The sequence below is a fragment of the Mycteria americana genome, chromosome 2 (assembly GCF_035582795.1).
Source record: "Mycteria americana isolate JAX WOST 10 ecotype Jacksonville Zoo and Gardens chromosome 2, USCA_MyAme_1.0, whole genome shotgun sequence".
Taxonomy (NCBI): domain Eukaryota; kingdom Metazoa; phylum Chordata; class Aves; order Ciconiiformes; family Ciconiidae; genus Mycteria; species Mycteria americana.
This window is the reverse complement of record NC_134366.1, coordinates 5,078,852-5,102,177: the sequence shown is the minus strand read 5'-3', so window position 1 is coordinate 5,102,177 and position 23,326 is coordinate 5,078,852. Positions and strand designations below refer to the sequence as shown.

The window sequence follows — 23,326 nt, the reverse complement described above, 5'->3', positions numbered from 1 at the left end:
AGATAAGGAAAATCGTTTACCCACCCAAGAGTGGTCAAATATTGGAAGAGGTTGCCCAGGCTGCGGAATCTCCATCCTGGGACCCTGCTCTGAGCAGGGTACCCTGCTATATGACCTCTCCAACCTAAATCAAATCCCCAAGCCCAAGGTGTTACTCACCACAATCCCTTTCATTAGCATACTGTATTACTGGCTAACGTGCTAACATGCTAACATAGGTGCAATCTGAACGGAAAGATTCAAGTGATGAATGCTCCCACCCTAGACATTGCCAGTATGAAAGATTAAGCTTAATTTAACAGCTGCATTTTTTGTTTGGTTGTTGTTGCACAAGAGTGCAATTTTACTAAAGAAACATATATGGTTAAAAGTTGCATTAGCACAGGAGTAATAGGTTGCAAATAACTACGTATGCTTCTTAAAAAAAATAATAATCAGAAAACTGTCCCCTCTCTCAGATTTGAACATTCCTCTCAAATTTTACTATTTAAAGCAATTACTAAGATGCTTGCTGCAGTGTTACACCATGAGCTCTTTCAATTTTAAGTCTATCATCGGCTTCCTTCCCAGGGGGAGGAGTTCTCCCTGCTTCCGATGACATGGTCTCCACAGCAACATACCTCCAGCAACTGGACTGCACACAGCCCTGCCGCGGCCATCCAGCCCGACTGCAGTGGTTAAAAGCCGCACCGAAGAGCTGCAATGTCGGCAGACTTGAATGATTTGTTAGATGAAGTAAAGAATACACCCCCTAAGCACACTTCGGGCTAAAAATGGACAACTCCTTTGTGGAAGAAGTGGCTGCATCACTGGTGAGAGAATTTCTCAGTAGAAAGGTAACTTTGTCTCGATTTTCTCCAGCTAGTACAAATGAGAATGACACATAAAAAATGTTAAGTGCTAAAAGATTAAGGAATACTGGGAGGGGGGACTTCTTCCAGCCTCAAAGCAGCTAGAGCCGAACCGTAACAAGCCTGTCGGGTAAGTATCGGCACTACATTTCCCACAATGCCTTTTTATTGCTGAATATGGAAGCCAGCTTCCTCCTTCTTTGGAAAAGCCTGATTCTTACCCACACGCGCCTGCAAAACCCAAGATTAAATCAAGAACCGTAGTTTCAGGGTTTTTTTTTCCTCATTAATTATCTATCTTGCTATTGTCCTCGTGTTTACAAGAGGCATAAACAACTTCCCAGGACAAAGACTTTAAAAAAAAAAAAGGGGCAAAAGGTACTGGAGCTAGACAAACCGGTAACGTCCTTTTTTTCCGGTTTTCAGTAATAGCTTGGCAGACAGCAGATTAATCCAGGGGGAAGGGGACAGGGAGAAGGGGAGGAAAGAGGCCATTGTATTTTTCACAAACTTAGTGCTATAAAGGAAATGTTGTACTGTACATAGGTGTGGGGAGCGTGGGATTGAGCAGAAGAAAAGCCACCTTCACATTTCCAGGTGACCACCTTGTATTTATATTCAATCCTAAGGAAATATTGCTGACGTCCAGCCCAGTCAGTCCCTCAGTGTCAGGAATTAATTAGCTTGTATAAGAAATTAAACAGCCACTGTCTTATTAAGTGCTACACAAACGTCAATTTTCTTCATTTGTTTTGCATCCAGTCTCCAAATGCACATTTTCAATGCTTGTGAAAAAGCTGAAACATTTGCCAGCAGAACTTCAGATGCAGAATTAATTATTTGCCTTTACTGCCAGAAGTATGAGGCGCTCAAGTCTGTCTGTTCAATTGATTGCAAAGATTTTTCAAATGAAAGACAATTCACATTTCAGAGTTAGATATGTGTGAATGGAAAACTGAGTAACAGCATAAAAAGAAAGGGAATGACCTGCTGGTAAAACAGACCATACAGCTTACAACAGTAACTTATACTTGAATTGTCACATCTATTTCCATCATACACTCTGGAGTCAAAACCAAGGGGCACTGATAATCCTTTATGCTTCTGCACAAGTTTTCCCCTGCTTCCCCCAAATCTTTAATACACATCAGAGCCAACTGTGAAAACCATCCTTTATTTGCCACAACTTGTCCATAGTTCCCTAAATCTGAGCCAGACAATCCATCTGCAGAAAAATAAATCCTTTCTTGTATCAACAGCCCTTCAGAGAAGAAATCAGGACTTTCTTTCTCAAAATGGTGGTCTGCTGTTGTACCACTTGAATTAGTTCGGGATGTGACTCTGACATTTCACAATAAATCAGTCTCTCCTTCCAGAAAGTGAGAAGTCCATACATTTTGTCTCTAAAGTGCCCATGTATGCTGACTACAGATACAAAGTAGTTGAGGAAAGTCGAAGACCCCAAACCAGCTGATGCCATGGAGATCTGACTGATTTCCAACCTGAGACTGATCAGAGTAACCTCAACTCATAATAAAGGTTCTGAAACCTGTTGTGAACCCACCAAGAGATAGCATACACCTGATGTTCAGACTTTGTAATTACCCAAATCAGAATCACATTTATGAAAAACTGTATCACATCTTGCTGGAAAAAGCAAACTCAGTATTTCTGGAACTATTTGAACCAGAAGCCCACGTATTAGCAGGGGCCTTCATACAGACCAGCCAGTCTTACGAGGCTGTTCAGCAGCTCAAGTCACCTGCATGGAGGTCTTTTTTTTTTTTTCCATGTTCGATAATTTCCACCTCACAGACAATATTGCCACCTTAATTATTTACCCATCTATGGGCTGTAGTAATGCAAGATTGTACCACTGAAGTACAGGTTCTAAGGGTTAGCTTGTTACTAATTAATGCCATTTTAATGTATCCACAAGTTTCATATTACATCCAACAAAGTAAAAAATAAAAGCTTTGGTAAGTTGTACTGTCTCAAGTACTCCAAAATCTGACAACTTTTCCTTCTCAGGGTTTGAAGAAAACCATCACTACCATGGACCAAGAGCTTCCACGTTCTGCACTTAGCATCAATAACAGGAATGAACTTCGAAATGTCCTACACCTGCACTCCTTGTACAAACAGAACAAGGTAAGGAAACCTCAAAATATGGTATCAGATACCATGCAACTAGGCCAACCAGATCAAGACTGTAGCGTATGTCCAAACTGCAGAGAAGTCAAGCTCGTGTCTGGTACTGCATTGCTGGGGACACACTGACAGTTCTCCGAGGAAAGGAGACCTTAACATTTAGGTGAGATTGCAGCTCGTGGGATGAAGCTGAGAACCTGGCAGTTCATGAACCCTTGTTACAAACTGCATCCTCCAATAAACCAGGAGCAGTTATTCACTTTAACATCTTTTCCATCATTATGGCTAGATTATTCAAGTTTGGAAGTACCCTTACATGCCCATTTCTGTTTGCAACTTTATATAAGACCTGGCAGATAAAATTACACTTTTCTAGCATTTATTACTCTTTGAAATGTAATATAGACGGCAATATTGGATGACGGGGACATCAACGGGTAATTTCCATTTCCAGTTCACTCATGACTTAAGGCACCGTGATGCTTTCGGTAAGCAGCATGAGGCTATCCTCTAATAAGTCACTTCAAAAAAATCTCCCAGTGTAGTTGCATCGCTATAGCAGACATTGTAGCATTTTTTACTTAAGCCTTAAACTTCTGTGGTGTTTTGCGAGGTTTTTGGTTTGTTTTTTTTTTTTTCTTTACATGAAATGCTCACGTACACAGGACACATCTTCAAGTACTGTTGAAAAACAGTATAACAAATGGGGTGGGGTGTTGCCCTATACTTAAAGAGTTGTCCCAAGCACATGAAAAAAGTTCTAGAGTCCACACTTGTCACCAAGTTCTGATAAAAAACCCCACAAATACTGAAGTCAGGTACTAAAAATACTTGCAGTTCATTCTACATTCTTCTGAAGTTGACCAGGTAACATTAGAAAAGGTGTATTCTAGCCCAGTTACCATACTTTGCAATGTTTAGCTAAAATGAGAATGACTGTAACAGGTTGTTTCTTCTGTATCATGCTTATTTCATTTAACACAGCAACACCTTCAAGCTCTTACATTCTCTACCTGACATCTTCTAGTTTCCTGGATTTTTTGTAGTCACACCTGGGATACACCCATAGGCAGCTAACTCTGGAGAGTATTTAGTAAGTTCAGCTACTGTACAGTGTAAAAAGAATATCCTACCTTAGGCTGCAGCAAGACTAACAAAGAGTTTCAACACTCACCAAGAACTTTATTTTTCTTTTTGGATAGGCAAAGGAGAATCCCCTGAAAACACTTCTTGAAATTATTACTAATTACTTCCTTGAGCACCGTGGGACTTCCAGAAGCATCAGTTCAAGTCCTGCTCTGTCAGCTCCTCAAAATAAGAGCTCAACACCTCATCCACCCGACTTCTCGGATGAAGATCACGTGCGTGGGAGTGACATTATGCTCGATGAAAGTGAAACTCAAGACTTCAGGTACAGCCTTACTTCTTTCTCTTTTCCCTGTCCAGTCACTATTTTTTTTTTAATTAAATAAGGGAAATAGGGTTACAAGTTTTATCATTTATACCTTCAGCTACACTACCTTTTATTAGCTATCCCAGTAACACAAAGCTTAGATTTCCAGATTATTAAAATCTCCTATGAAGGGTGACTTGCAAAAATGCTTTTATGTTCCCTACCGCTTACGAAGACTGATAATCTCAATTACATCTTTCAGTCACTGAAGCACATCAAAATCTGAGCTTTTATGCCTTGTAAATTGGAAATATTCAAACTGAAGCATATTCCGATGAGAAACTAACCACCTGCACTCAAACTACAGGTATATTCATGCCTTATATAGTCAAAAGCAAAGCCTGCTATCTTAAATTCAGTATTGTTACAAACACTGTAGGTTCAGTTATTTCCATCTTGCAAAATACCTGAAAACAGCACGTAACCAAGACTGTCAATTGCATTTATTACTGCTTCAAGGCAGAGTAACAGTCCTAACTGTTCAAAGCTTTTAAAATGTGCACAAAAACAGTAATCCACCTTCCCAGCCTTGACTCTCAAGGAATTAATCTAATTTTATTCATCCTAAACACAGCATGCTCAAAGTAGCTAAATCTAAGCATCAGTGCTTGCAAAACCTCATCAAGTCCTTCTTTATAGGGAAAAAAAGCCAAGATTTTGAAAGTTGATGCTACCAGCTGAGGAGCGACACTTGGAAAGCAGGCAGTGCAAAAGAAAAATTAGCTGCTTCTCTTTTTCAGATGCAGCTTTTAGCATGTTGTCAGTGATTTCTCTCCCCCTGTCTGATACTATCCCACCTCACGCTGCCTCAGAGCTCCGACCTGCCTCATTTTCTCCCCTTGCCCTACACACTGCAAGTTGTTCCATTCCCCTGTGAGCCTCTCCAGTGCCTGCAGACCTTTCTTACTACAGCAAAAAGCTTTCTCCCACAGAGGAATCCACTAACACCCCGCTCTGACACCGAATAGCAGCACCCAGCAGAGTTAACCCTGCCCTGCCCTGCCCTGCCCTGCCCCGCCCCGCCCCGCCCCCCCCCAACAAAATGGCGACCCCGCCCACGTCCCGCAGCTACTTATAGCCCGAGTGCGCATGCGTATTGGCAGCCGAGCGCTTCCCTCCCCCGCCCGCCGCGCAGAGGCGGGAGGGTAGGGGGATCGCAAAGCGAGTGCTCGGCTACTGGCCCAGAGTGGCCATCATTGCTCAGGAAGTGGCGCTTTATGGGGCCGCTCTGCTTTACACTGGAGGGCACTCTATGGTTTTAAATCCTCCACTGGCGGGAAAGACATGCGCAGTGTGGTTGTTGAGTTGACACCCAGCCACACACTGAAAGCTGCCAGCTCTGGAGAGGGCAAAATCCTGTATTGACTTGCAGGTTTCCATCTAAATCCTGTGTAATTTTGTACCGCTTTTCATGCTTTCATATGCACCAAACTCACCATTTGTGCCTTCCTGAGGTGGGGGAGGCTGAAGTTGGCTGGAGGTGCAAGGAAGGAAAAATGGGTTGACTGGGTGTGACAGGGGAATGTGGGTTTTGGGGCCTGTCCTGATACAAATCAATATTTGTAACTGATTTTTCTTTTGAAACCAGCTGAGAATCTGACCCTCGGACACAGGTAGGCACTCCTGGATGGGTGGCTTCATTTTTCCCTTGGATCAGATCTTGTCCCAAACGTGCAGTTCGTCTGCGTTTCCACAGCATGACCGCAGGAAGAGGCTGCAAAGCCGCCATAACAACGACTGTCGTGGGCAGGTTGCCAGTTTGGTTCAGCCACGTCCTATTTCAGCCCACAAAAGGAAGTGGTGAGAGAAACACCATGGCAAAGCGGAGCTTTCTGATCCTCCTAGCCATTTCCATCCCCTCCGGCCAAGGAAAAATCAGGCATCACCAGGTCAACCAGCCAGTGCCTGAAATTAGTTTTAATTTCAACTACCTGGATAATTTTTAACAATGCTTTCAAGAGTGGAGAATATAATTAGACAGGTACTCTTCACTGGTTCCTTATTAAAGAGTCTTCTTTCCTTTTAACTTACCTCTTGAAGTTTATTTGAACATCTGTAACTGTTAAAACAGTCTCTAAGCGGACACACGGTGCCTTTTGGCAATGAGGGGTTACGTGGTCCTACGTCAGGAATAACAGTCCTCAGATTTCCTAATGTTCCCAGAGACTGATTGTGCGCCCTTCAGTGTGCGTATGCAGCGTGTCTTCACAACATGAGACATACTTGAAAGACCAATTTTTAACTGGTTAAATAAAAGGAAAGTTTTTCTGGTACAAGATGCTTCAACTCTTGGAATTGCTTTACTATGAAATAGGATGGAGAAAAACATCCTAGAGTGAAAAACAAGTCCAAGGACAGTTACCGTAAAGAAGGCTAGCATTTTCAGGTTACACAGAATATAAATTTATCAACTGACACAAAAGAGGTCTCAGTGAAGTGGGAACTGCTCAATAAAAGAACTTCCATTTAACGATGATCTAATATTATGCAGACAGTGAAACAGATCCTGATGAAGAAAATTAGACTTGTCATGATTTCTTACAGGCTCAAATGATGACTTATTTTTTAGTAAGAACATGATTTGTTAGAGGATATTTTTAAGAAAGAAATGCATATAGTGTTGTACAAACAGAGTCACACACCCAGGTCAATCTCGCTTGCATTTCAGAAAAGCTTGTTTATAGCATTATATACGTGTAGGAAAACAGGTGCAAATAGTGAACTACACCTTATGTTGCTACCTGGAGGACCAGGCTGAAGAGTATGGAAGAGGTCAAATGACAGCAGCGTAGCAACCTATTATCAAGGAAAAGCCCAAATACAAAAGTACCTTTCTTTTTGAACTAAAATAAGTGTTCTACATTTGAACAAAGGGTGAAAGGGGTCATCAGAGTCAGTCTAAGTTATATGATAACAGAGGATATTAGCAAAAGTGTTAACAAACTTCCAAACTGCCAACCAAGCAGATGGAGAAGGAATGGGAACTGCTGGTGGTAGCTTAGGACTTGTGTGGTATGATATATATAGTTTGCTTTCTGTTATGACATGGTACATAGCAAAATAAGTAAGCATAAGATTAAAGTGTTCACATATTACAACCAATTGTGATACATAATAATGATATTGAAATAATGTCCTGAAGACCTACATATAGATGTTTTAAGTGAAAAGTGATTGTATTTGAGTACCATTGCTAGATGATAAGTAACTTAATTTGACAGCAGTGCTTTAATTAGCCAAGCACATGTTTTCATTGATTTCATTGTGCCTTATTTTGCTGTTTGAAATTTTGCCTTTTTCTTCCTTGTAGATATGACATTGAGAATCCACTAGATAAAATCCTTCCATCCAGAAAACATCAGCACAAAAGTGAAAAATGCCACACAGGGACAATACACAACAGCCACTTACTCTCTGATGGGGATAAGAAGTTAAAAGATAGTCGAGAAGATTTAAAAGCAGCAATGATTTCTGAGGAGCTGAAATCCACAGTGAAGGAGAAGCCAAGGCCCAGGTCTGGTCTCATTGTCAGAGGAATGATGGCTGGACCAGTAGCAAGTTCACCAGAGGTGATTTCCAACACTTACAAAATATTTGGCTTGGCCATGGATATTATATCTAACCTTCTACGATAAAGTCATTTGCAAATAATATTAAAATGACTTCTGCATGCTAATCCATTAAATCTACAGTCTGAAAATATGTGGTAAGTTAGGGAAGTGGTTCTGGTTAATTCAGAAATCCAAACTGTTTCAGATATAACCACTCCATGCAACTACTCCCTGCATGTCTGTGATCTTAGGTTACAGAATTACTTTATAAATCATTTTCATTCTTCATATTTCTTGACAGATGGGATTTTCTATTTTCCTAGTAAAATTGCTTTTTTACCTTGGCAGTATCTACAGCTTTCAAAGTTTTCTTACCCATGGGTATCTGTTTTACTCAGGTTTTTCCAAAACCCCACATTTAATCAGTAGCAGTTTGGTATTGAAAACTACTTTCAGTTAGAAATATGTTTCTGAATTGGTCCAATCAGACCATATTCCATCAGTAAGTGTTTTTAAAACACAGTTCTAAAATTCTTGCCTCTTTTTTCTTCCTTCATGCTGCTTTTATGTGGACAGGAACTTTCCCTGTGTAAAATTAGGCTTGTAATAATCAGAAATTGAAATATTTTAAACACATAATTTACATAATACTGAAGAGAATATGGAAGTTAAATGAATTAGTTGGATTTTTATAAATATTTCTGGTTTGGAAATAAAGAGAATGGCAGTCCTTCTAGTAAAATGTCTTCTATATCTTGGTTTCCTGAGTTGGGTACAACCCCAAAATTAAGCTTTTAAGAGGTATTTTGTTGATGTTCTTGGGTAAAAGAAAGCAGTTTTTAAGAGCATATAGCATCTTTAATACTGTTCAAATTTTAAGTAAAAGTGTCTGTCTTATTTCTTATCAATTTTTTAAAAATCTGATTTACTGTATAACCTGATTCCTAATAATAAACAAATTGCTTAGCCCAGAAATTAGTGACAGGGCTTTCCTTTGCTTTTCATGTTTATTTAAAGATGCTCAAATTTTAATCTATGGTTTTAATGGCACTTATTTTTAGGATCTGCAAAAAAGGACGCTTTCGAAACGATCCACTAGCATAAGCAGCATAGCACAGTTCAAGGGTGAAGAACATGAAGAAAATTACCTGAGCGTCCCAAGTACTGATTTTCAAGAAAGGAAAGGATCTTCAGCACAAGTAAATATGGAGTTTGCACCAAAGACTATGTCAAGCTCACACACAAGTTCAGGGGCTGAAAAACTAAGAAATATCCCCAAAGATACAGATGACTCTTTTGCCAAAGTGCTGTCTGAAAGAGAGAGGACCAAGACAGAAGAAAGAAAATCAGTTCCAAGCTTTGGTACAGACAGCAATGAAAAAAACCTTAAAGTGAGTGCCCCTCACAGACATTCAGGGGCTAGAAGAGAGAAGAGGGAGAGATCCCTCAAGAAAAATGAGACTCGGTTCTCAGGCCACAGGTAAGAATATTTTTAAGAATATTATACTAAAACGTTGAGCAAATCTGATGGAGGACTAGGCGTGACTGAGGTACGCCTCCTGATTTCATTGAGGGGAAGTAGCTGGAAGAGGTGAAGATAAGATTTAACTTACTAACTTTTGACATCCCAAACCACTCAAGACTCCTTTCTTGGTCAGTGAAGAGACCCTGAAGCTGCTGGTTTCTCTTTACTGCTTCAAAAGGGAGATAGTTACTAGTTCTGACTTAGACTACTTAGACATCTAAGCAGTACAGGTGACTCCCACCTGTGGAGGTCATCTACAGTATTCCACAGGGACATTGCTTGCTCGTTAGGAAATAGTGTTGATTACCTCTAAATATTGCAGTAGTACATCCAGAAAACCTCAGAGGATAAAATTAAGGAATACCAGCCAAGTGCATACATAGGTCCATATGGTTCAGTGCAGTACTGTGTTGAGATATCCAAGACATGATCAAACAGGCTGGTTTAGCTACTAGCACAGTGCTGTGCCATGTAGAGACACTGTAGTGTGTCTTTGAAGCAGGATGGCCAGTGTCATTGCAGTATTTAGACTAAGCCCAATTAGCATCCCCATGCACCATGATGCAGCCACACAGCTCCTGTGTCTCAAAGGATTTTACTCCAAAGTTAGCTCAGACTTTTTTTTTATTGTGCTGCATTGCTCCACATTGATATAAAAAATTTAGAAGAGCCTCCTTCTGTGAGCTCGAAGTATGTATTTTTGGCTTTTCTCTGTGTAATACTCTTAATTGATCTTTTTTTTGATTTTTTTTTTCTGTTTCTTTCAAATTTTTTTCAAGAATTTGAGAAGAGTGGGAGGCATGGTATTTTGTTTCTTCGAGGGTTGCTAAGGCAGTAGGACCCAGACTGCAACATCTGCAGGCTGGCTTTGTAGTGGGGCTGTGACTTGGGTTGGGTTTTGAAATGCTTCAGGTTGAGTCACCATCAGAGTTTAACCAGTCTGGATTCAGAACTGCTGAAGATGGTCTAGGTTTGAGCAGTGCAGGGCAACTGTGCCCTGTCCATGCATATATAAAATCTGCATAATAAAAACTGCTGCCTCATTATGTGGCACTTCTCATCGGCAGCTCTCCAACAACTTTAAGAAGGGGGTGAGTATCACTCTGCCCATACCACAGGTGGGAAAACTGAAGCTTTGTTGCTTTTTTAAAGTGCTGAAAAACCTCATTAATATGCTAAAACTGCAACCACATATTTTTTAAAATTATTAGTACTATTTTGTTTTCCTTTTTAATTTCTTATAAATCTTGAGACATAGTGTGTTGAGGCCCTCTTGAGATCATGAGGAAGCAATGATATATTAGGTCCTTCCACATTTATGTTAGGGGCTGTGGAAGTTAACAAACTGGGGATCTACTGGAGCTGCAAAGGGACCAGGGGTGGCACTTGCTTCCTCTCTGGAACCAAAAAGCAACTGAAAATAGCTAACAGCATTACACAGTTATTTACCCATGTTAGCTAACTTCATTTGTAAAAGATTATTGAGTAACAGGCCAAAGTACTACAGTCTTATGCCTTAAGACTCTGACCTCAGACAAGGGGTCAGTTCTCCATTATGTACTGTACTGGAAAGCTGAGCTATGTCAGGTAATGGCTGAACCCAGGCAATACAAGTCCAACTGTTGCTGAAGTGGAACTGGTGCCTGCAGATTCACCTTTGATATTCTACTTCCAGAAGGATTTATTCAGTCTTGCATGACTCTGTGTTAATGCAAAGAGCCAGCTCATAAGTCACTGTGGAAGCAGAAGCAACGGGGTCTGACTCCATACAACTCTTGTTTCATATAGCTTGACAGAGCGTGTAAGGTAGTGCTAACCCATTACTTCATCCCTACCAGTTTCAGGATGGTTTATTACTTCATGCTCAGCATTAATTGAGGTAGAGAATGCAGCTTCAGTGGGCTTTTTGCAGCTCCCCAACAAAGCTGAGAAGAGTAAGTGTATTCCTGGTATTTGATAATCAATGAGTATATAGCACATTATTTATGAGTGTCAAAGGCATATTGGACTGGATAAAATTCTTTGGGAAGACTCTGTCTGACCAAGAAATCTCTTGTACTAACTTCACTCAGCTGTAGTTGGACGTGCTGACACTTCCTAACCTTATGCAGTAATTGTGGAGTGAGCAGAAAAGGAGAAGCTGGACTGAAAGGGGACTGTCCCAGTGCACCATTTTGTGTAATGTACTGCAGTACTGTGCTCCATTGCTGTAGTAAGTGGTTTGAAATAGTTTCCTTCCTTCAGAAGACTGGTTTGGTTTCAGCAAGAACAGAAGAGGGAGCTATTTCCTAAGAAGAGTCCATGTAATCTGTTTCCAAAGCAAAATGGGGACATTCTTGCCAGATGATTTGAGTTAAAGCCAGTAGAGCATTTGAATTCATGCCGAGCTCTGAGCTCCTGAAAACTCTCACTGAAATCAGCAGGACTGCTGATACTCCTGAAGTTAAGTGGAAGTAACAGAGAGTGGAAGTGAGACTCCAAATAAACATTGACCATTACAATACAAGGCCTGGCTCTCGCAAGACATTTATATCCCTTTGGCCAAATCCTGCAGTGTTTGAGAGCCTTTCAGGATTTGGCCAGAGTGCTTGAGCATTTTGAGGCATGAAAAATTACAATGTAGGAACGGATATTTGTCTGGATCCTCTTCTTTTCTCTGTTACTGCTACCTGACGCCTCTGACATAAATGCTAATCTAAGTATTTAGATGAGTAGCTGAAAATCTATGTAGGATTAACCACAGCTAGTTTATTCACAGGCATCTGCAATTCTGTTTTTGTTTTCCATAGAAAACTAAAGGCATACAAATCTTATTTTTCCTTCCATTTGCTGTACTTTTTCATTCTTTTTTCTCATATGCAAAAAATGCTAGTGTTGCATACAGACTGCAAGCATCCATTGTCTACATATGAGAAAAAAATGAAGCAAAACCACTGCCATGCTTCAAAAGACAAGCTGAACATTATTGAATAAATGCTTAGAAACTGAGTTGGCAGAAATACCTAGCTATAAAAATATCCTGGGGAAATACAGATCCACAGTGTTTTAACTCACACCTTTTAATGAAATAAATGATTGTGCTTTTTTTTCATCAACTATCTAATTCTTAGCTACTGCATGAAGTGTGTGCGGCGGGGTAACTGTGTCGAGAGGCCAGATTTGTGACTTGATATTTCAATCTTATAGTATCAACATGAAGTTAGACCTCTGAATACCATATTTCACATAAAAGTTTGTCCTCAGTAAGAATTGGAGATTCTGCCCTTATTCAGATAGATACCATTTTGCTATCTTGACAGTGAGGAGGCATTTGGATTTCTGTGATGACCCAAATTAAATGCTTATCTGCAAAGAGGGCTGTGTAATTCAAGACTGAGCACTAAGTTTTCCAAAATGACAGAACAACACACACCCCACAGATAGGAAAAAAAATGCAAATTCATTTATTTGCATTGCTATTGCTGCAATTCCTTGTTTCTTTTTAGGAAAATAGAACCAAGTTAGTGAATCAATCAAACGGAGACTAATGGTACAGATGTAGTCTTTACTTGTTTGTTGAACCGCTAGTGCTGAGAGCATCTGCTTTCAAATTCAGGTAACTCTAGTGATTGTTTAAAAGGCCAGTGCTTAACTGCAGTTATTACCTAATTGCTCATAACTGTAATAAAATACTGACTTTTCATAGAAAACCGCTTGTTATTTTTTCAGTATACTCCGGACTTAATGTTGATCCCTTTGCAGACATATTGTCATTACATAACAAGTGCACTGCATTCCTTTAATCACAGAAAGATAGAGGTGAAGAATAATTTGTTCACCTGCAGCTTCATTTATCTACATAGTACCTGGCAATATGATGTCTGAATTCTTCTCCAGAAAAGGGAGAATAATGATCGCAAAGAATTAGAACAAAAGGTTTATTTTGTTCCTTGTATTACAGGGTAAACAGAATTTTTTGTTCTGTTGGGTCAATGATAGCTATCTATGTCATGATTGTATTCTTTTCCATGTCACTAGGAGTTGTTCCATAAAGGAAGTGTAATATGCTGTAGAGTTTGCATACCTACTCAGAAGTATTTGTGAATGCAATCTATATGCCTTTTTTTTAGAACTCCTTTATTTTTAATTAATCCAGAAAAAAAGCAATATATAGGTGGCAGCAAATCTTCTTATAGGCTTAGCTGTAAGCAAAGAGCAGCTAATTTAATTTCTCGATTCATAGAATCATAGAATACCAGGTTGGAACGGACCTCAAGAATCATCTGGTCCAACCTTTCTTGGCAAAAGCACGGTCTAGACAAGATGGCCCAGCACCCTGTCCAGCCAAATCTTAAAAGTGTCCAATGTTGGGGAATACACCACTTCCCTGGGGAGATTATTCCAATGGCTGATTGTTCTCATTGTGAAAAGTTTTCCTCTTGTGTCTAGTTGGAATCTCCCCGGGAGTAACTTGTACCTATTACCCCTTGTCTTTTCCATGTGACTCCTTGTAAAAAGGGAGTCTCCATCTTCTTTGTAGCCACCCTTTAAATACTGGAACATGGTGATAAGGTCTCCCCTAAGCCTTCTTTTCTAAAGGCTGAACAAACCCAGTTCTCTCAGCCTTTTCTCATATGGCAGGCTTCCCAGTCCTTTGATCATCTTTGTGGCCCTTCTGTGGACCCTCTCCAGCCTGTCCACATCTTTTCTGTATAGCAGGGACCAAAACTGAACACAGTATTCCAGCTGTGGCCTGACAAGTGCTGAGTAGAGTGAGATAATGACTTCTTTATCTCTGCTAGTGATGGCCTTGTTGATGCAACCCAGCATCCTGTTGGCTTGCTTTGCTGCAGCAGCACATTGTTCGCTCATATTGAGCTTGTTGTCCACCAGGACCCCTGGGTCCCTTTCCACAGAGCTTCTCCCCAGCTGGGTAGATCCCAGCCTGTGGTGCACTCCTGAATTATGTTTTCCTAGGTACAAGACTTTACATTTGTCTTTGTTGAACTTCATAAGGTTCTTGTTAGCCCACTCTTCCAGCCTATCCATGTCTTCCTGCAGGGTGCCTCTCCCTTCCGAAGTGCCCACTTCCCCACTTAGTTTGGTATCATCGGCAGACTTCATCAGGGTACACTTGATCCCATCATCCAGATCACTTATGAAGATATTAAAAAGCGTTGGGCCCAATATCGATCCCTGGAGGACCCCACTTGTGACAGGTTGCCAGTTTGAAAAGGAGCTATTTACCACCACCCTCTGTGGGCGGCATCTTGTTTTGTTTATTGTACCATATATGTTGTGGTGTTGGTAATGGTAACCATGCTGGTCCCTGGAAGCTGTAGGTACAGGAGATTATTATAAGGACAGTAGTTCAATCTGAGTTTTAAACTTACTTTTCTCAGGAGTTGGATGTCTGGCTTTTCATATTCCATGGCTTTAGATTTTAATAGTTTAGATATAATGCTTCAGTGGCCACAGTACCTTTCTTCTTTTCTGCCTAAACTACATATAGTAGTGCAATCATGAATATATGAAGTAAATAAGGAAAGGTAAAGGTTTGCTTTGACAGAGAAATCATGCAGCAGAAGTAATTTACAGTGAATCAGTTTGTGATACTTTCTTATGTGACTTTATCATACAAAGGTAGATTGTTGATGAGTTTTCTTGTTGTATAAACTAATACAATGTATACAGCACTCCTATTATTTTATCGTAGGGCCTTCCATTTTAAGGGAATTAAAAATGCTTCTCCAAGAACATATGGAGACAAATACATAATCCAGTATTTGTATATTGATACACACTGAATTTATTCTGTATACACACACATGTACACAGAATAAATTCAGTAATTCCTCCATGCTCCTTCACAGCAATTTTGTTTAACTTAACAAATTAGAAATGACATTTATGTCTCAGTGCCACTTCAGTGGAGAATTTGAAACCCCATCTATCCTTTCAGGTCATTTTGATGCTATTGTGTATAATTCATTCTCAAAGGAGTATGTCTCACTGTTCTCCTTTTTGTTGAGTCCTTGTTCCTCTCAGTAGTGTTAATTGTGTGCAAGGCACAAGCAAAATGTGGATGACTCCCTACTTTTAAATTTTTTCTATTTTGAGATTTTCAAGGGAATAAAAAATTATGTTTAAAAATACACAATTCAGGTGAATGATCCAAGATTCCAACTAAAAAGTTGCCATATTTGTAGTTGTGATTTTGTTAAAATACTGCAAGTTCCACAGGAATTTGGGAGAGTCAATGTTGAAGGAACATATTCAGATCAAAGGTAGCAAACTATTAAAGACTTTCCCAAGTCTTTTAACTTGGACAGAGACTTGAATGGCAGTGAGGAAATGTTCTCTGCCACCTTTAATATCTTGAGGTGGGGTCAACCCTCCCTTCAGGAGGGGGCTTGGACCAGATGACCTCCAGGGGTCCCTTCCAACTTCAGCCATTCTGTGATTCTCCTTAATGCTGAATCCACTACAAGAAGGAAGTATTTATCACTAAACTGAGCACACAAAATAAAGAATGAAGGTCTATAGTGGAATGGAATTCATGATCTTTAGGAACTGTAAAAAAAATAAATAGCTGTTGAAGTTGATGCCTGACCTTGGATTAAAAACTTTCTATTGCTTTTCCAGAAAAACCATGGTGCATAATGAGTTATTTGGGAAGGCTAAATGGTGTTAGAAGGTCAAGATTTCCCCGTGTTTCATGGCTTGAGCAAACAAAACGGGGGAAAGGCAAGCAAAACCACAGCAGTTGAGAAACAGGTCTTTTGTCTCAGCTACAGAAACATACTACAATTGTTGCTTATACAGCCTCTGAAAGTGAAGTGCTCTTCTAATTTTCCATGCCCCTTAATTCTATCAATGTAAGGTGTGGTAGTGATGTGGAAACCCTCCAGTTCTCAGCTGAATAGTTTCTAAATGAGTAAATCTGAGCTGGCCAGCTGTGTTCTGACTGGGCAGTTCTGCAGTGTAGTGGAGCTACCTTATGCTGAGTTAAACGCACAGATATTATCTGTAGACCTCAGTTTCACTTCTGGTAGTTAAGAAGAACATATTGCAATGTTTGAACTTCTAGTTTTCATCTATAAAGCCAACCACCCCCCCTCCCCCAATTCCAAGAAAAATAGCACAGAAAATAGATTCAGAGCAATGAAGGAAGAAAAAAGTGTAAAACTGGAATCAAAGACCCAAGGGAACAAAAGGACTTAGCAATCAGGACCTGAAGTTAAGGATATCTTGCCAATTTCATAGAAACTAGAAGGGAATGGCTAACAGAAAGGCAAAAAGAAATGGAATATCATAGAATCATTGAGGTTGGAAAACACCTTTAAGATCATCAAGTCCAACCATTAACCTAGCACTGCCAAGTCCACCATTAAACCATGGCCCTAAGCACCACATCTACACGTCTTTGAAACACCTCCAGGGATGGTGGTATTTGAAATACCTCCAGGGATGGTGGTAACCACTTCCCTGGGCAGCCTGTTCCAATGTTTGACAAGCCTTTTGGTGAAGAATTTTTTCCTAATATCCAATCTAAACCTCCCCTGGCACAACTTGAGGCCATTTCCTCTTGTCCTGTCGCTTGTTATTTGGGAGAAGAGACCGACACCCACCTCGCTACAACCTCCTTTCAGGCAGTTGTAGAGAGCGATGAGGTCTCCCCTCAGCCTCCTTTTCTCCAGGCTGAACAACCCCAGTTCCCTTAGCTGCTCCTCATCAGACTTGTGCTCTAGACCCTTCACCAGCTTCATTGCCCTTCTTTGGACATGCTCCAGCACCTCAATGTCTTCCTTGTAGTGAGGGGCCCAAAACTGAACACAGTATTCGAGATGTGGCCTCACCAGTGCCAAGTACAGGGGGACAATCACTGCCCTACTCCTGCTGGCCACACTATTTCTGATACAAGCCAGGATGCTGTTAGCCTTTTTGGCCACCTGGGCACACTGCCAGCTCATATTCAGCTGGCTGTCGACCAACACACCTGGTCCTTTTCCACCAGGCAGCTTTCCAGCCCCTCTTCCCCAAGCCTGTAGCCTTGCATGGGGTTGTTGTGACCCAAGTGCAGGAGCTGACACAGCCTTGTTGAGCCTCCTACAATTGGCCTTGGCCCATGGATCCAGCCTGTCCAGATCCCTCTGTAGAACCTTCCTACCCTCAAGGAGATCAACACTCCCGCACAACTTGGTGTCACCTGCAAACTTACTGAGGGTGCACTCGATCCCCTCATCCAGATCATTGATAAAGACATTAAACAGAACTGGCCCCGATACTGAGCCCTGGGGAACATCACTTGTGACCGGCCGCCAACTGGATTTAACTCCATTCACCCCAACTCTTTGGGCCTGGCCATCAAGCCAGTTTTTTATCCAGCGAAGCATACGCCCATCCAAGCCATAAGCAGCCGGTTTCTCCAGAAGAATGCTGTGGGAAATGGTGTCAAAGGCTTTACTAAAGTCTAGGTAGACAACATCCCCAGCCTTTCCGTCATCCACTGGGTGGATGACCTTGTCATAGAAGGAGATCAAGTTAATCAAGCAGGACCTGCCTTTCATAAACCCATGCTGACTGGGCCTGATCACCTCGTTGTCCTGTAGGTGCCACATTATGGCACTGTAGATGCCCTGCTCCATAACCTTCCCCAGCACCTGACAGGCCTGTAGTTCCCCAGATCCTCCTTCTGGCCCTTCTTGTAGATGGGTGTGATACTTGCTAACTTCCAGTCAACTGGTACCTCCCCAGTTAGCCAGGACTGCTGATAAAGGATTGAAAGTGGCTTGGTGAGCACTTCTCCCAGATCCCTCAGTACCCTTGGGTGGGTCCCATGTGGCCCCATAGACTTGTGTGTGTCTAAGTAAGTGGTCCATTTCCGCTAACCATTTCCCCTTGGATTATGGGGGCTTCATTTTGCTCCCTGTCCCTGTCTTCCCACTCAGGGGGCTGGGTACCCTGAGAACAACTGGTCTTACTGTTAAAGACTGAGGCAAAGAAGGCATTAAGTACCTCAGCCTTTTCCTCATCCTTTGTCACTATGTTTCCCCCCACATCCAATAAAGGATGGAGATTCTCCATAGCCCTCCTTTTGTTGCTAATGTATTTACAGAAACATTTTTATTGTCTTTTACGGCAGTAGCCAGATTAAGTTCTAGTTGGGCTTTGCCCCTTCTAATTTTCTCCCTGCGTAACCTCACGACATCTTTGTAGTCTTCCTGAGTTGCCTGTCCCTTCTTCCAAAGGTCATAAACTCTCCTTTTTTTCCTGAGTTCCAGCCAAAGCTCTCTTCTGGTCTTCTTCCCCGCTGGCTCATCTTTCAGCACATGGGGACAGCCTGCTCCTGCGTCTTTAAGATTTCCTTCTTGAAGAATGTCCAGCCTTCCTGGACTCCTTTGCCCTTCAGGACTGCCTCCCAAGGGACTCTGTCAACCGGTCTCCTGAACAGGCCAAAGTCTGCCCTCTGGAAGTCCAAGGCAGCTGTTCTGCTGGCCCCCCTCCTTTCTTCTCCAAGAATCAAAAACTCTATCCTTTCATGATCGCTATGCCCAAGACAGCCTCCAACCATCACATCACCCACAAGTCCTTCTCTGTTCACAAACAAGAGGTCCAGCAGGGCCCCCTCCCTAGTTGGCTCACTCACCAGCTGTGTTAGGACGTTATCTTCCACACACTCCAGGAACTTCCTAAACTGTTTCCTCTCTACTGTATTGTATTTCCAGCAGACATCTAGTAAGTTGAAGTCCCCCACGAGAACAAGGGCTAGTGATTGTGAGACTTCTCCCAGCTGCTTATAGAATATTTCGTCTGCCTCTTCATCCTGGTTGGGTGGTCTGTAACAGACTCCCACCATGATATCTGCCTTGTTGGCCTTCCCCCGATTCTTACCCATAAACACTCAAGCCTATCGTCACCATCTTTAAGCTCTAGACAATCCAAACACTCCCTAACATATAGGGCTACTCCACCGCCTCTCCTTCCTTGCCTATCCCTTCTGAAGAGTTTATAGCCATCCATTGCAGCACTCCAGTTGTGCGAGTCACCCCACCATGTTTCCGTGATGGCAACTATATCATAGTTTTCCTGCTGCACAATGGCTTCCAGCTCCTCCTGCTTGTTGCCCATGCTGCGTGTGTTGGTGTAGATGCACTTCAGTTGGGCTATTGATCCCACCACCTTTTTGGGGGGAGAAGTCCTAATTCCTATGTGACCATTCTCAGGTGCTTCCGTGGTTTCTAACACATCAGTAACCCTTGCGTCTTTGCTGCTGCATGGATCTCCATCCCCTACCTCCACTGAGACGGCAGACCGAAGGACCTCGCTTGTACACCATCCCTCAAGCATTGGTGTGCCACCCTCAGGCTTATCCCTAGCGAGCCTTGTTTTATCCCTTTCCCCCTTCAAATCTAGTTTAAGGCTCTTTCAATGAGCCCTGCTAACTCCTGTGCAAAGATCCTTTTCCCCCTTTGAGACAGGGGTACCCCATCTGTCACCAGCAGGCCTGGTGTTGTGTAGACCGACCCATGATCAAAACCCCCAAAATTCTGCTAGTGACAGCAGGCTTGGAGCCAGGTATTGATCTGCTGGCTCTTCCTGTTTCTTCTCTCACCATTCCCTGCAACTGGAAGGATAGAGGAGAACAGTGTCGTTACATCAGAACTAGAGTTTCCTCCTGCCATTAGTGAGCAAAAGGATACAGCAGTGGATCCCATTGTCCAAAGGCAGAGATGTATAACATGGTTTCAGGAGCAAGGAAGATAATTGATTCTCCACTCATCCTTTCATTGTGAACAATCACCCTACATATCTGGTTCTTCTAAGTGCGTCTGCTGTACCCTCCTTTGCCTTGCCATCAGTCTTGGCTACAAACTGAATGTGAGCTAGTGGTTTCCTTTCACAAGTCTGCCAGTACAGATGGATATTTCAGACAGTAGGGACTGTTTTATGACTGTAGCTTGGCTTCAGATGCCTTTTCCAGCCAAAACCTAAGTATCTGTGATGCATTTCATCTCCACCACCAGGAAGGCAAGTGCCAGTGAGTTCAGAGCCAGAATTTCGTTTCCTGCAATAGTCTCTCAACTGAGTTTGCCTTAGCTGGGCACTCTTTAGTGGTTCCCAAAATATCAGTCATTATTTGGTAATAAGCCTTTTTCTAGCAGTGCTCTGCATTCTAACACAAACGGGGTAGGGTTAGTGAATTGCCATAGATACCAAGTTCCTTAGTGGAACATTACTCATATTTCATAGAATCTTAGAAATTACAGATGGAAAAGACCTTTTATGGTCATTTGTTTCTATGGCAGATTATTCATTACTTTATATATATATTTGCTGTAATACTTTTTCCAGGGTTTTGTCTAGTCCAGTCTTAAATAACTCATGACACCTCTCCCCTGAGAATGTATTCCAGTGTGTAGCAGTCCTTAATCTTAAGAATTTTTCCCTTATATTCACTTTGCGTTTGCTTTTTTCTGCCCTGTTATCCATAGCTGAAGTTGATTTTTGACTGATCTTTCTGTTTCTTGGTACATATTTGCCTCTGTTAAAATACTTCTAAATATTTTTCATGTTCCTTTAAACATTTTTTGTCTAAATCTTGTATTGTCTGCTTATATTTTTATCTTTTCTGCTCTGAAATTTTGCTGTTCTTTTTCAATTAGGTTTTATTGATTTGTTTTCTATTTTTTCCACATATTTAAGGACTGCTCTAACTGTCACACTGTGACTCTTACTAATACAGGGTAATAACAGTCACCTGCTGCTCATGGCATGACTCTCAGCATTATAAAAATCACATTAGCACATTTGTCACTGCAGTTTATCACAGGCATATGCCTTCTTACTTTCAGTTTCAAGCACATTGAATGTAAAACATGTCCTCAGTGTTTTAGTGTGTTTTCCTCTAAAATGGCCTTTATAGTATAATTATGAAGTCAATCTAATCTTCTGTGGTAAGGCAGTATGTGTTCCTATAAAAAAGGTACCTCCCTTCAACTCCCTGCATTTCTGTGTAAGACTGACAAGGAGTGAATGGCTTTGCTTTCTTCATCCTGAATGGAGACCAGTACAGGTGAACTCATTGTGTTACTGAAAATTCCTGCCTTTCCCCTTTCATATGTTCCAATGAAATGTTCCTGAAAATTCACTTTTATGGAGCTAGGAGGTCCTTAGAGGAAAACAAAATACTAATCTTTGAAGAAATCCTTTAAGTCCTTTAAAAATATATGCGGCTTTTTGTTTTCTTTTAGATACTTGAGACTTTCAAAATAATATTTTGAAAGTGTTATGGTCCTTAAAGGATTAATATTCATGCTTTCTGTTATTAACAGGAATAAATTAGCTTATTTGCTATGTGAGGACCAAGCCTATACCTGTCAGTTATACATGACTGAATGCCTAAAACTGCCAAGATCCTCTCACACATTCTTATCCTGCATCATTCCTGGCCACAAGCCGTGCTGATTTACATTAGAACATTGTCAGAGAATGTTGGCCATGAGTTTCTGAGCAAGTCCAGAGCAGGATTTGACGTTCCTTCTGTCAGCATAAGCAACAAAGCAGAGCACAAGAAATCCAGGAAGTTTCTGGACTGCACTGATGATAACTTCCTGACACAGGTGATGGGGGAATTTTTTCCTGTGAGGGTGGAAACGCTGGAACAGGTTGCTTAGGGAGTCTGTGGTGTCTCCATCCTTGGAGATACTCAGAACATGACTGGACATGGCCTTGAGCAACTTGCTGTAGTTGAACCTGCTCTGAGCAGAGGGTTGGACTAGGTGAGCTCCAAAGGTCCCTTCCAACCTCACCTATTCTGTGATTCTGAACTCATGACAGAAATAAGAGAGCTGAAGCAGCTGCCCTCTTTTAAATATGGGCTATCACTGAAATAGGTAAATACAGTGCCTAATGAAGGTTAATATATGAATGTCAGATTTCATAAAGAATACTAATCATCATTCCAGTTTTAATTATATTTTCTAAATAAAATTGAATTTCCAACTCAAAGGAAAAATAGTTCCAGCAAAGTTATGTAATGCACATTATTTACCCAACAGTTATGATTGACTCCAGTCTTTTCTACTGTGCATTTTGGTGTAAAAATAGGTTTTCTAGGAATAGTGAGTTCTGCACTGTTTGCCTAGTGGGCTGTAATATTTCACTGTTATATAAAAAAATGGTGTGTCAGATGAGATTGCTTTGTCTAAAATAATATCTGGTATTTTGGTAAGTACTAAAGTTTTGAACCTGTGGGATGTTGGGCAATTCCTAAAAGTACTCATCACCTTCATAGCCTGTTCTGTGAAATGAGGTCTGAGCTCAGATGGCCATATTGTTACAAACTAGAGGCTGTTTAAACTCAGTCAGAAAACCCCAACTGATTTCAGTATATGCCAGCCTACTCAGTGACACGCAGTGTGTATGAGCAATGTCTGAGGAATTCATTACATTTTTCCCTCTATGAGAGGAAGAGGATGTATTGGGCAATGGTGGCATTTCTAGGAAATAGGAGTTTAGTCAGAGTGCAACATTTCAGATAAAAGAATGGAAAGGAATGCACAGTTGGAGCAGCCTAATAGTAAATTACCTTTGCATATTTCCTTCCATCTTTGGCTGTTTGTGATCTGTGCGTAGCACCAGGCATTGTCCTTAACCCACAAGAAGAAGCATGTGGCGTCATCTCAAGCTTTCGTCAATGCTTCGGTGTGGCTTTGTAGGCAGGAAGCACAGTAAGAATAGTGCAGTCGGCACCTTCCCTGAGAGACTAACCAAACCCTCCTGGAGTGTGCTCAGCTGCCAGCTGGGGAATAAG

At 41.4% G+C, this 23,326-nt stretch overlaps 1 protein-coding gene across 4 annotated transcripts in view; it reads left to right on the top strand.

Moving 5' to 3' along the window:
* Positions 1–675: 675 nt before the first annotated feature.
* MINDY4 (MINDY lysine 48 deubiquitinase 4) overlaps positions 676–23,326 on the top strand; it is an 84,443-nt gene continuing 61,792 nt past the window's right edge. For 3 of the 4 annotated variants that reach the window (XM_075492262.1, XM_075492260.1, XM_075492263.1), the window contains exons 1-5: positions 694–836; positions 2,883–3,002; positions 4,205–4,413; positions 7,766–8,024; positions 9,068–9,486. In XM_075492262.1, coding sequence (XP_075348377.1) covers positions 774–836; positions 2,883–3,002; positions 4,205–4,413; positions 7,766–8,024; positions 9,068–9,486 — 1,070 coding nt within the window. In that variant the 5' untranslated portion in view covers positions 694–773. Of the gene's footprint in view, positions 837–2,882; positions 3,003–4,204; positions 4,414–7,765; positions 8,025–9,067; positions 9,487–23,326 lie in introns of all 4 variants that reach the window. The other variant, XM_075492261.1, reaches the window with a different exon arrangement.